The 13,105-nt window shown below is 40.3% G+C and overlaps 1 protein-coding gene across 3 annotated transcripts in view; it reads right to left on the minus strand.

The window, feature by feature from the left end:
• Positions 1-7,430: 7,430 nt before the first annotated feature.
• Positions 7,431-13,105, minus strand: part of LOC118233008 (cadherin-10-like) — a 30,592-nt gene continuing 24,917 nt past the window's right edge. Inside the window, exons 9-12 of one of the 3 annotated variants that reach the window (XM_035428298.1) lie at positions 12,721-12,842; positions 12,297-12,405; positions 11,737-11,988; positions 7,431-8,493 (exon numbers count right to left, since the gene is read on the minus strand). In XM_035428298.1, coding sequence (XP_035284189.1) covers positions 8,003-8,493; positions 11,737-11,988; positions 12,297-12,405; positions 12,721-12,842 — 974 coding nt within the window. In that variant the 3' untranslated portion in view covers positions 7,431-8,002. Of the gene's footprint in view, positions 8,494-11,736; positions 11,989-12,296; positions 12,406-12,720; positions 12,843-13,105 lie in introns of those variants that run through there. The other 2 variants (XM_035428301.1, XM_035428299.1) reach the window with 2 other exon arrangements.

The following is a 13,105-nucleotide window of genomic DNA, read 5'->3' on the forward strand; positions in this document are numbered from 1 at the left end:
GCCAAGCACCTGTGCGAATCTGCAGGGAAGTGGCTCTGGTTTATGAGTGCTTCACACCCAGGCTCTCGTCGGCGCTTCCTTGAGAGCCAGCTGCAGGTTGTGTCCAATGCAATGCCAGGGGTAGAGAGCACGGCTCAGCAGAGTGCTCATATGTGTACTTTGATCCTCGGCACGTTACCGTGCCACCCATGGGAATGGCTCATGCCCACCCCCTCTCTCGCCCTCGCCAATTCAAAGTTAAGGGCTGCTATGATAATCACTTCAGAGATGGTGTTTCAAAGAAAAAAGTGAGAGCGGGGCATAAGCTTCTTTTTCAAACAAGGATGACTTCTGGGACAGAGGCAGCATTGCTGAATGTAGCTTTTGTTAAATTGTGAAAAATTTACTGAGAGGCATTTACTGTGAGATCTTTTAGAGTGTATCATGCAATGACAATGGCTTTCTATCACCCCAGGGAAGGGTGAAATATATGTGGTTAAGTGTGTTCGTGTGTGCATGTGTGTGTGTGTGTGTGTGTGCGTGTGTATTTTCCTGTATCCCTGGACTCCAAACGTTTTAAATTGAATATGTGTGCAGAGGGCTGGGTGATAACCTCTTTGTGCCCCCTGCCTAGTTAATCTGTTCCAGGTTTCATCCTCTCATTTGAAATTTGTAAATCTTTATGAATTGGTGATACTCTGTGGTAAAGTCAAACAGCATTTTCTCTCTCTCGACAGGCTTGTGATTGCTGTATGCAGTGCTGTCCAGCTGGTGGCAGCAACAGCAAATATATGAAACTGATTTTCTCCTGCATTGAGGCCATGGTTCCCATCTGGCCGCATAAAATGAAACTAATAAAGGGAATATTCTGTCTACTCAGTTCAGCACTTTTATAATTGCACATTTATGCATAAAACGAAAAGAATTCAAACATTATTTGGAGTTTTATTGGCTCAATTATTATTCTGTTCTACAGTTAAATAAATGCCCTCACGACAGATTTGATTGCGCAATCTGTTTGGCCACTGGTCTCTTCCCTCAGGAATCTCGTAAATATTCTCCCAGTGCAGAGGGGGTGACCCTCAATCTGTTGTATAGTTTGACGTACCTACACATAGTGTTGTCTTGGCAGCTGATGTTGTGGGTTTTTATGGGGTGCTCAGACAGGACAGGTAACAGTGGAGCTCACACGGGGGTTTTCATGCTAAAATCACATTCATCTGTGAACAAATGTTTATTTTTACCTTCATTAACCCTTTAAGGTGCACGATTGCACAAATGTGATTGTAATCTTCTTAACCGAATATTCTAATGCCAATGTAGCAATCACTGTTGGCAATCAAAAGCAATGGAGTTCTAGAACAGTGACAATTTTGGGAAAAAATAAAACAAAACATTAGAAAAAGCCTAACCTTCAAATAGTTAAATGTAGTTATAACAATATGTGTGTTTCACTGGGCCATGACTGAACGTGAGCTTTGAAATAAACTGTAAATGCACATATGCATACACCTTATTAATGTGTAGGCCTACATATGTCTGAGCATGTCAGTGTGTACATGAGCATTAATAAGCACTCTGCATACGTAAGTGGAGATGTGTGCTCAAGTATTACCAGTCAAGAACGCCCACACATCCTTAACTGGATTCATTTAAATGAACATTTCCTAGTGCAAACAGGAGCGATTTACTCAAGTGATTCCCAGAGGAGAATGCCTCCGTTCTGCCTCTGAGAACTCAATACGCAGGGGGATTTCAGTCTTAATTCGGTCTTTAAAAAAAGCAAGGAAATAAACTCCCAACAGCACACACTGTATGTGCATCGCTCGCTCGGTGAACAGCACCTCTTGATTTTTAAACAGCCCACTCGGCGTTCGCTCCGCGCCCCCTCTGCCGGAATGATGTGTGATCAGTACGGACGGGAAGCCCTGATTGGCATCCGCTGTTTCCGTAATCACCAGAAATTGCGTCAAATGTATCTCCGGCCCGAGGAAAGCACTTAATTAAAGATCACACCCCGCATTTCCACCAGCAATCAGCGTTTGAAGAAAAGAGATGTAACCGCTTTGGTTGCGCGTATCCCTGTATATTCAGGTATCCCCGTGGTTGTGATTATGTTACGCTGGAGTGACCTAAAGATTGCTCATTTGTTTATTGCACGCTAGCAGGCTTTCATTTGTAATTGTGTTTTAATTCAGCATTCATTTCATAAGAGAGAAAGAAAAAACAGCAGGGAGGGAAACTGGATTTTGAGCTTTTTTATGGAATTTCATACTCAAGTAAGCATTACCTTCTGGATGTATGTGTGGGTTACCAACAGATGTCTAAAAATCAAACGTCACCATTTTCAGGCATGATAAATGTCCTAAACACACTGAAAAAATGAATCGACCAAACAATGAATCAATCAACTGGCATTAACATAACACATCTGGAAGTCTAGCAATTCTCACAGAGTGGAAATTATACAGTACCTGCCTGATACACACTCAAAGGAAGTGTTGTAGCACATATGTATTCTTTGTAGTAACTACAAATAAAAGTGGCATATCAGAACAATAAGACTCCGGCCTACCTTCAAGACTTATTGTGCCACAATAATGATAATATTTCTGCAGGCAAAAATGAATTTTGCTTTAAGTGTTTTAAAGTACAGTTTTTGAGTTTCACCTTTGAGTCAAATCATCAGCTTGTATTTTCATTTCTATATATGGATAAGTGCACTGCTGGATTGAGTGACTTATCTAGCATGCACACAAGTGGGTCAATCTAAAAAAAAAAAAAAGAATATTATTTCAAAATATTATTTGGAAAAGATTAACCTCAATGGACCACAAAGAACCACTGAAGAACCCGCATCAGAATTTAATATACACAGAATGATGGATCGATGTCCATCCTGCCTTGTGTCGACGGTGCAGGCTGGTGGTGTAATGGTGTGTGGAATGTTTTCTTGGCACACTTTAAGCCCCTTAATACTAATTGAGCATAATCTGGATGCCACGCCATACTGAAGCATTGTGCCTGACCATGTGCATCTCTTCATGGCCACAGTCGACCCTTTTTCAAATGGATACCATCAGATCATCCAAAGGCTGGTTCTGCAAACACGATAGTGAGTTCAGTTTCCTCCAGCGGCCTGCGCAGTCCCAAGATCTCCATTCAATAGAGCAGCTTTGGGATGAGATGGAATGGGAGGTTTGCAGCATGTATGGCTGGTAAATCTGCTGGAACTGGAACTGTGATGCTATTGGTGTGAGTCACTATGGTCAAAAATCTCAAAGGAATACGTATTCAGGCTGTTTTGGAGGCAAAATGGGGTCCTAGTTGATATTAGATATGTGTAACATTTAATGTTACATTAGTGGCCACTCAGTATACTGTATCTGTCTGTCTGTTCCACAGTAAAAAAATACAAGTCGGTTGTCACCCTGTCACTCAAAGGCAAAAGGCATATTCTGGTTAGACTGAGCCCATGCCTTTATTTAATGAGCAGAAATCAATTAAAAATCTGGCCTTCCAGTCCACGAATTGAAAGTAAGAGTGAAACAGTGACACAAGGCAAGGCCAGAGGAGTGCATTACTGGGTTCTGCCCCAGTTTACACACAGGCTCAATCCCCTTTCTGCTCAGCCTGTCAATTCAGAGAAGTGTTAATCACAGTCTTCTTCTGGCACCAGAGTCCCTGTCCCTGTCTCTCCTAGTCACCACCTCCCCTGCCTCTCCATCCACAGATTGCCCAATATACAATAGTTGGAATCTAGAAGAGCGGAAATTTAGACTGAGAGGTAGTTTCACAGAAACGGAAGTAGTTTAGCGGTGACATCGCAAAGGTTTTTCCCGGATATAGCTTGCCTACATTCCAGTTAGCTCGAAAACTTTCGCTTTTCAAACAAACGCACTCAGCTTTTCACCTGAACGACTCAGCATTTTTACAGACTTTTCACCACAAAAATGTTCACTGGGAAGCTTGTGTTTCACAGCACCTGCACAGCCTCAGTTATATCTGTTTGTTGTGGAGGTTCTCATGCGACCTTTAACTATTTAAAAAACTGAAATGAAGCAGTACTTAATTATGTTAACAAATAATCTGTTGGACTACAGAACCATAAAACAATTAAGTAACCATCAGGGAACTGATTGTATAAGGAGGTGAGCATTGTGATTCATTGGTGTGTTAGTCTTGCTTAGTGGCAATTAATCCAAGTGGAAGAAACCATGAATGGTGTAAATACAATAATAAGTAGGCATGCAAGTAATCATGTTTTGCATGTAAATATAGTGTTGTTCTGTTGGTTGAAATGGCAGATAGGCAAAAGTTAGTCCTGCAACACAGGAACAGAAATCAAAAAATGAAAACACATGGAGGTTCAGTACTATAAATTAAAAAAATTAAAAAAAAGGAGTTACACATGCTCATGCAGCCATCAATGAAATTACATCCTAGTATAATCTGAGTTTAGGTCAATAAAAAATGGAATGCTTGCATTTATTTGTTAGTTTAGGAAAACTGTTGATGGAATCTATATTCAAATATAGACTGCTCTATTTCTGAATGTTCAGTTTCAGAGCTATATTAAAAAAACAACTGTCCTGAAGTCCTGAAGCTACTGTGAACTGTGGATTATGATACTGTCACACAAGTGATAGACTGCTGGGTTGCTGGTTTGCCCTCTTTTAATTAATAACAAATAAATGCTAAATTTGACACATTTAGAGTTTCTGTAACATCTAAACTCAGGGTGTCAATTCATGAGGACACAGTTTTCCCTCCAACTGATTCCTCCCTCTTAAATGGCATGATTAGCAAATTAGCTGAATAGATTTATGCCTGCTCTTCACAAATGCTTTTCTGTTTTACTTGGGTATGAGCCATAAATGTGGTATTTTGCTGTGAATTGTGAGATGAAGATCCACCCAGAATGTCATTTCATTATCAACTCACTTGCATAATATTTGCATCAGCCCTTTACGTCCCACTGAATAATATGCAAAACATACTACTACTTCCAGTACTACTACTACTACCACCACCACTACTACTACTACGACTACTATGAATAATAATAATAATAATAATAATAATAATAATAATAATGCTAAATAAATCTGTGAAACCCACAGAGGAACTGCAGATACGCTATATTACCAAAAGTATGTGGACACCCCTTGGTCTGGGACTGTTTTTGTTATATAAATGCCTTCCCAGAAGAGTGGAGGTGGTTGTAGCAGCAAAGGGTTGACCAACTCCATATTACTGGCCATAATTTTACAAGATGTTGGATGTCCGGTGTCCACATACTTTTGCTCATGCAGTGTAGATTTAGGGGGGTGGGGTGGTGTTATGGCAACCTGCTTGTTGATAGGGGTGCTCCTCAACTCCCTATGTCATTTGTCAAACCTGTCTTTTACAAGGTGCTAATAGCTTTCATTTGCAATACATAGTAGTAGTAAAAAATTGAATAACTTCAAGCAGTTTAACACACCCAGTCAATACCACTGGAATTCACAATGCTACCTGGCCTACGTTTCTGTCATAACTTATTCCAGAAAATCGAAGTGGCAAGGGCCACTTGTTTTCTCTCACTTTGATAAATATGTGTAATTCTGACTCTCCTTACCACAGAAGACAGATGTACCTCAGACATGACACTTCTAAGAATTTCCATGCAGCATGAATCAGATATGAATCATAGATGCAAAAATGGCCAGGGCAAATCTGTCCATTAAATCTGTTGTTTCTCACTCATCCATGGAGAAGCAAATGCTCTTTTTTCAGCCCATGTTTAATTGAGCCAAGTACAAATAACATATGTTTATAATGTCAAAGACGCAGTTAGGAAGGAGGCCCGTAGATCAATATACAAAGAATTAATCACTGAACCCACATCTGGTACTCTGTCATAGGAATAAATAGTGCCATGCATTTCCAGATGGGAATCAGACTACTTAACCTGCCACCAATGTGATTGTTTGTAATTGTCTGAAATACAGTTGAATGTGCTTATATGTTATATATATCCCAAATATTGGATGTTTTTTTTTTCTCTGCCTGTAGCTTAAGTGCTAACACAATGAAAGTACTTAGCATAACGAGCAGAACAGCATAACCTTCACAGCATGTGAAAGCACGCAGTGCAACAGATGGTATTCAGATCAATAAAAAACACTTAACATCTGACAAGCTCGCATCTGAGAAAAGTCCAGTGCAGAATTAAGGGTCGAAACACCTCACCCTTGTCACACGTCTATGATTGCAGATATCTTATCTGGACTTTTTTACTTTAAAAATATATTTTTAAGCCTTGGTTACTGAAAAAATAAAGTTTAACATAAATCCCAGATTGTACCATCCAGTTGTATAACTCCCAAAAGGCTCACTGGCATTTATCATTTATTCTGCTGTGTGTATCCTGGGGTAATACTAACATTAGGGTGGATAAGATCATTGATTTAACTTGAAGCCTGTATTCATCTGTTCAATGACATCTTAAACAGGATTACAGTACTTATCTTCCCCACATCTGCTGTATCAGCATTTTGTGTTTCTGGGAAAAGTTCTTGCAGTCAGCAAGTGATCTTTCCCATAAGTTACTGCAAGACAAACATTTATTTATTTATTTATTTATTTTGTCCCCTGAGAGTAATGGAGGTTTCACCAACGGACAAAGTGAGCTGCTGTTGCCTCATGAGAAAATACTGCTCAGGTTCAGAAACATTATTTGAACTAAGCTACCCTCACAACCCATCCATATTGCAAAAATTAAAATCTTCACAGATACATTCTGACTTCCTGGCATTTGTGGTGCATTTGAACAAACATGACAATCTTGGTGACCTAACCGTGACTATCGCTGACATAGATGGTTTACTGATCTAAGCCACAAGAAAATATCGCCTGACCAATAAATGGTATAATGAGGGAATAAGTGACTGCATGCCATAGCTCAACTGAATACCCATTCATCCAAAAAGGCGCCGTCTGTAGAAACAGTCATACGTTTTAAGCAAGACAGAGAAAGACTCCTCTAGCCTAACATTAAAACGGCTGTGATAAGGTGATATATCATAAATGCTATTTTCCTCATGCTTCAGAGCTCATTGTGTGGTTAGCAGATCAACAGCAGACAGAGATAATGAAAGTAGCATTTTAATAATGCTCTTTGCTAGAAGCCTTACTGTTTTATGCACAGTTCAGCCAGAAAGAAAACTCAGGGAAGGAACTCTGTGGGACTCATTATGGATAGAAAAGAAGAGAGATTGCAGTTGCGGATAAGACCTCAAGCACAAAACCTGTTGAATGTAAGCACACTTACAATAAGATAAAATTGCAGAAGGTAATATGATTGATCCATGTACATGATTAAAGGATTTTTTTCAAATGAATCATAACAGATGTTGAGCTGAAACAATCAATGTTAATTTAATTTGGAAGAATTTATGAAAATATGCTGATATTTAGACATTTTTTATTAAAATATATAAAAATATAAATATAAAACATGACTCAGCATTCATACAATGTCAAAGGTTTGTCAATGATACTAAAAGAGCAGTCTGTATTACATGTGAACATCGAATCAAAATCAAGCCACAGTTTGACGAGCAAATCTCACCAACCATTCACTTGAACATAAAACAATAAAATATAATAATTAAATATTGTCATTATAACACATTAATCACAATTATCTATTTATGCTTCAGACTGAAGCAGAATCATTTTCCCCCTTAAACACTGACTGTGTACAGAATACCAGCACCCTTCTCCTAATTACAAACGGTTGGCCACAGCATAATACACAAAAACCTCAACAAAATTTATCATATATCTTCACCATTTACAAAATAGATAAGTACAACAAAAAGAAATAAGTTAGAAAACCAGAGTTAAAAACCATGACTAGCGTGGTCGAACGATATTCAAGTTTTCATGGAATCCAGAGTTACAGCCAAAGAAGTTACCTCTTCCTTGTTCACGTCTTCACGTTACGTTGGCGGGCGTGTGTCGTAGCGGCTTAGACCTAAGCCTCTCTGGCCACGCTCTTTGCTATATACATGTCGGCCAGCTTTTTGAAGTGGGGTCCCCAGCTGCCGAGGTAATCGAACTCCTGATCGCCGTCCGCCTCGCCCGACCCGAGCGAGCTGAGAGACTCGGCGAGGGAGCCGCTTCCCTCGTACGCGTAGGTGGCCAGCGAGTCGTAAGGGGGCGCCGTCGGGTCCGAGTCGTTGTCCGTCAGCCGGCAGCTGATGAAGTCCCTGATGTCGGCGCCGCCGTGGACGGGCGAAGCCCGGCGGCAGGGGAACAGCATGTCCGGGATGATGTCGCGCCGCTGCTTGTTGACGTCCAACACCTCGGGGTTGCGCAGCGTGCCGATGTCGAAGGCCTGCGTGTCCTCCTCCCCGCCCCCTTCGTCGTTGTAGCTCACCACGTTGTCTCTCACGTCCTCCTTGGAGATGATTAGAGGCCCCTTCTTCTTCTGTCTTCGCAGGGCAGCGAACAAAACAACAATCACTGAAATACAAACATTTGAATTTATATAAACATTTTATATTTATATTACTCTACAAATACATGTCGGTGTACGATTATCACAGAGAGGGCTAAACCACAATTACTGCAATATAAACATTTGCATGTGGTTAAATTACACTGCAAATACATGTGTCAGTACACAGCACAGACGTTACTTCCTGGTTCTTTCAGTATGTAATTACATAAATAATGGGGCTGTGCCATTTATCCACACTTGGCTTGGGTACACTTGGCTTGGTGATGTATTGTGTGAGGTGAAACAGTGCATATAGTGTGCAAGTAGTTAATGTATTAAGTACCCAAGTACAAACAGATTTTAAAATCAATTTGGACACACATTTTGTTCCGTTCTCCCTATGATCAAATAATTAATTTTAGCCACACCGCTATTAATAGCTTGCTAATGTTATATTCATGTTAAATATATGACCATGATGCTATGATATGAACAAAATATAAAGTGACAACATTTGCATCTTTACAAACATCTTTCTAACATTGATATTTCTTTGGTGGCAGTTAACACACAACCTCAGTCGTCAGAGAGCAAAAAGTTGGCCCGATACCCAACAAAGTCACAGCATACCTTCAGGCCCTGTCAGGTTTGGGTCAGGATGCAGACCTCCAATTAATAGTATATTGCAAAGACATGTCAGTGCACTATTACTGCAAACCAACATAACTGCAATTTACATGTATTTATATTATATTACAAAAATGTATGCAAGTATTTCCATCACTGTATCAAGAAAACTGAACAACAACCACTGTAAACATATGTATATGTATTCAACTGTAATTCAGTGGGAACATCTTATCCTCTGCTAATACATTTTTGGATCAGCCTACAGCAGTCTGAATCACACCCTCAACTTTGTCTCCATCTCATATTCAGTGTAATGCCCTTTGGCTTATGGTTTCAATAAATACTAAAAAAAACAGTTTTCAATAAATATCATATTTTCATAGCAGTGTTTTTGTCCGATTTTTCAAACCTTTACTTCTGTGCCAATGTAACCCCATCCAGCACATACATTAACATTTAATGAAATTATTTTCAGCAGACACAAGGCTGTACAATGAGCAATCATTTTCATCTCTGAAACAAGGCCTCGAGTTACTGAAAGAAGTAATTTATTTTTTAAAAAGTAATTTAAACATAGACCAAGTGTATGTATGTAATGTACATATACAGGTAAATACAAAATGAGTAACACAATTTTTGTTGTTTAGGCCTTGTACTACAGCATACTGTATTTGAAATAAAGTGATTTTTGGGGGTATTTACATCCATAGCAGGTTATCCATGTATGAGTTCCCCCATTTTAGGGGAGCAAAAGTAATTTTGTTACTCTTGTGATCTTACATCATCACTGAAGTAGGGATGTGAACGACACACTTTTCTGACTATTGGCTAGTTGCTGTCTGATTACTGACTAACCGTTTTTTAACTTCCGCGAAGTTTTTTGCAGACAGTAGAAACTGGAACATCCACGCCTGCCTCCTGAAGAGTGTTTCTGATCTGTTGGACAGGTGTGTGTGGCTTTTCTTTCATTATGGTGAGAATAGTTTGGTCATCAACTGTAGAAGTCTTCCTTGGCCTACCAGGCCCTTTGCTCTCTTTCTTCTTAATGACATTCCAAACAGTTGAGTCTGGTAAGCCTAGGGTTTGGCCTATGTCTATGGTTGTTTTCTTTCTTATTTCTCAGCATCATAATGGCTTCCCTGACCTTTCATATGCACAACTCTGGACCTCAAGTTCACAAATGGCAACATTAGACTCCAAAGGCAATTCAAATCCTAGAATCAAGACTAGATACTGAAAGCGTTTAATAAAAATCTGAGAATCTGCATTGTAACTACATGTGAATTGTTTGATTACAAATGAACAATTGTGGTGTACAGAACCAAATCAAGAACGAGAATGGATTCTCGTGGACGAGAATTCCCAGAGACGATGATGAACAAATCATTGTCCTGAATGAAACAGTGCCATTTCCAGAGAGTGGAGGTTAAATTCAAGCACAAAAAGTGTTTTTTCAGTCACTACAGGCAGGATTATGGTAGAATGCCAGTCCTGCTTTCTGCCCTCCAATGGAGCCCTGGGCTGATCTGCTTGGAGAGCCTCTTTATGGCTTTCGGTTCCCCCAACAGTGGACTTCATCACTGTTCCAGAAGATTGCCTTCTTGTATGCGGTGAAATTGACACTGCATTGGGTGGGGGGCGCGGTAAGGGGGTGGGGGCACTCGACCGCTAAATGACAACTGAGCCGCTCTGCTTCGCCTGCGACGGGCGGGTTCATTTCTTCCCGCCCGTTTCCTTCGTTTTCCCTTCGATCAATCCCGTGGGGAACACACGCGGTGTAAAAACGAAGCCCCGCTGGAGACGTTGGGCGAAAAAAACGAAGCGAAATGGCGAAATGTTACTGGAGATGCTGGGAGGCTTTTAGGCAGAGCCCGGACGAGACGTCGATACTCAATTTGTTACGGTACAGGCGCCGGTGGCCCACGGCGCCAGGGAGGATTTATATTCAGCGGGAGACCTCGGGTTGGCAGTGTGTGAAATGATGAGAAAGTCCAGCGTGGCCGGAACTTTCTGTACATGCCGAATCGCTCTAATGAACACACAATACTGCGGCGACCTCAGCCACAAACCTTCAACATTATTTTTATCAGCTTACATTGTACATGTACCAAATCCAAAATCTTCTGTATTATATCTACACTGCACATGCATTGGTCATATTCTCATAGCAGTACTTATTGTACAAGTACCGAGCGCAAATTCATTGACGTTATACCAAAAAAAGTTCTTAAAAGTAAACATTTCCAGAATAAATGTTCTGACAATATCTGTGTTTCACTTCACAACAGGAGAATAAAGTCTCATTCAAATGATGTTTTTTTTCTCTTGCACATCGCTGCAAGCCCCTCATTTAGTTTAAGAGCGCTGACATGGGCCTGTGCTATTTTTAAATGCTGGACCAGATGAACAGCCAGGTGGACGGGTCCCATAAGGCCACACTCGACCAACCGATCGTTCACAAAGGATTTGGACCATTACGCATTATTGACGTCCCCTTTGGCGGCGACCAGATTCTCAGCTCTTCAGCTGGCTCTCATGCTGTGTCGCTCAGCTAGAGAGGAACACACAAATTCCAGCAACTAACCCCCCTCTCTCCCTCCCCAGTTTGGACGGACAGGACCGGGAGGGGTACTCACTGAGGAGGATGATAACGCACAGCAGGACGGCCACCAGGGCGGCGGTGCTGAGCCTGGTGGAGAGCAGGAAAGCCTCGAGGCCGCAGGACTGCACGTTGCCCTTGCGGTCGCAGGCGCACACTTGGATGGTCAGCGTGCTTGTACTACTCTGGATAGGATAGTCATTATCAGATATAACTACGGGCAGAAGGTAGGCACTCCTTTCACGCCGACTAAATCCACTTCTTCCGGTCAGAATTCTAGCTGTGTTATCTAGGAGTAATTCCAATAGTCATACAGTCAGCAAACACTCTCAGAAAGAGGCACAGTCAAGGAAAACTCTATTATTGCTTTTTTTTTCTCACAGGAAAAAAGATTAAAAAGAATAAATACATAGATTCAATTTTAAATAGATTTGCTCATATCTTTTTGAGTGTATATCTTCAGAAATGTCCCTTATCGTAGCATTACTATGCATAGTATTTATGTTAGTTTCACCCACACACAAACACACCACACACACACAAATCACATCAGTAGATGACACAATGATGTCAAATATAGTCACACAGATATGTTACCTTCATTGTCGACGACTGTAAAGTTTGGATTTGAGGAACTCAAACTGAAAACAAATTTGTGTCCAATAAGAGGCTCATCTGTGTCAACCGCACTTATAGTCTGAATTAGCTGGGGACAAAACCATATATCAGATCATTTTGAAAGACTTTTACCCTAATAAATATGCTTCTGTATCCATATTATAAAACACAGAAAGTATATCCATAAGAAAGCTATCCATTATATTGCCTTAATTTCTGTCCTGTCAATTAAAATATATGAATAAAGTGTCTTTTAGATAATGTATACGAAACTAAGCATAAACAAAACAAAAACAAAGAAAATGAATGAAACTATGAATACAAACTACAGCTTACAGTTCCTAAAAAATCAATATTTTTTCCATGATTCAGATGGAAGTGATTAAGTCACAGGGATAGCTACCTGTCCAGCTTTGACATTCTCACATACAAAGGTCTCGTAAAACATCGCAAATTCAGGCGCGTTGTCGTTGATGTCTAGAAGCTTGATGAAAACTGGGACACGACTGATTTTCTGAGGGTTACCTAAAAAAGGAAGTGTGAGTCAGTGCAGGAAAGTAAGTAATGTCCACATCAACCACCATCCTCAAGCAAGGTGGAGTTGACCTCTCTTCTCATCAGGTTTCCGCTGGAAAGAATGGATTTATGTCAAGTTTAAACCCAAACCCAAAGCAGAATTGTGCTGTTAAATAACACACACACTTTTTTAACTGAATATAATACCATAACATATGAAAATAATCAACTTGTGGAAATGTTTTGCATTCATTATCAAAATAAATATATTA

The sequence above is a fragment of the Anguilla anguilla genome, chromosome 8 (genome assembly GCF_013347855.1).
Source record: "Anguilla anguilla isolate fAngAng1 chromosome 8, fAngAng1.pri, whole genome shotgun sequence".
Lineage (NCBI taxonomy): Eukaryota > Metazoa > Chordata > Actinopteri > Anguilliformes > Anguillidae > Anguilla > Anguilla anguilla.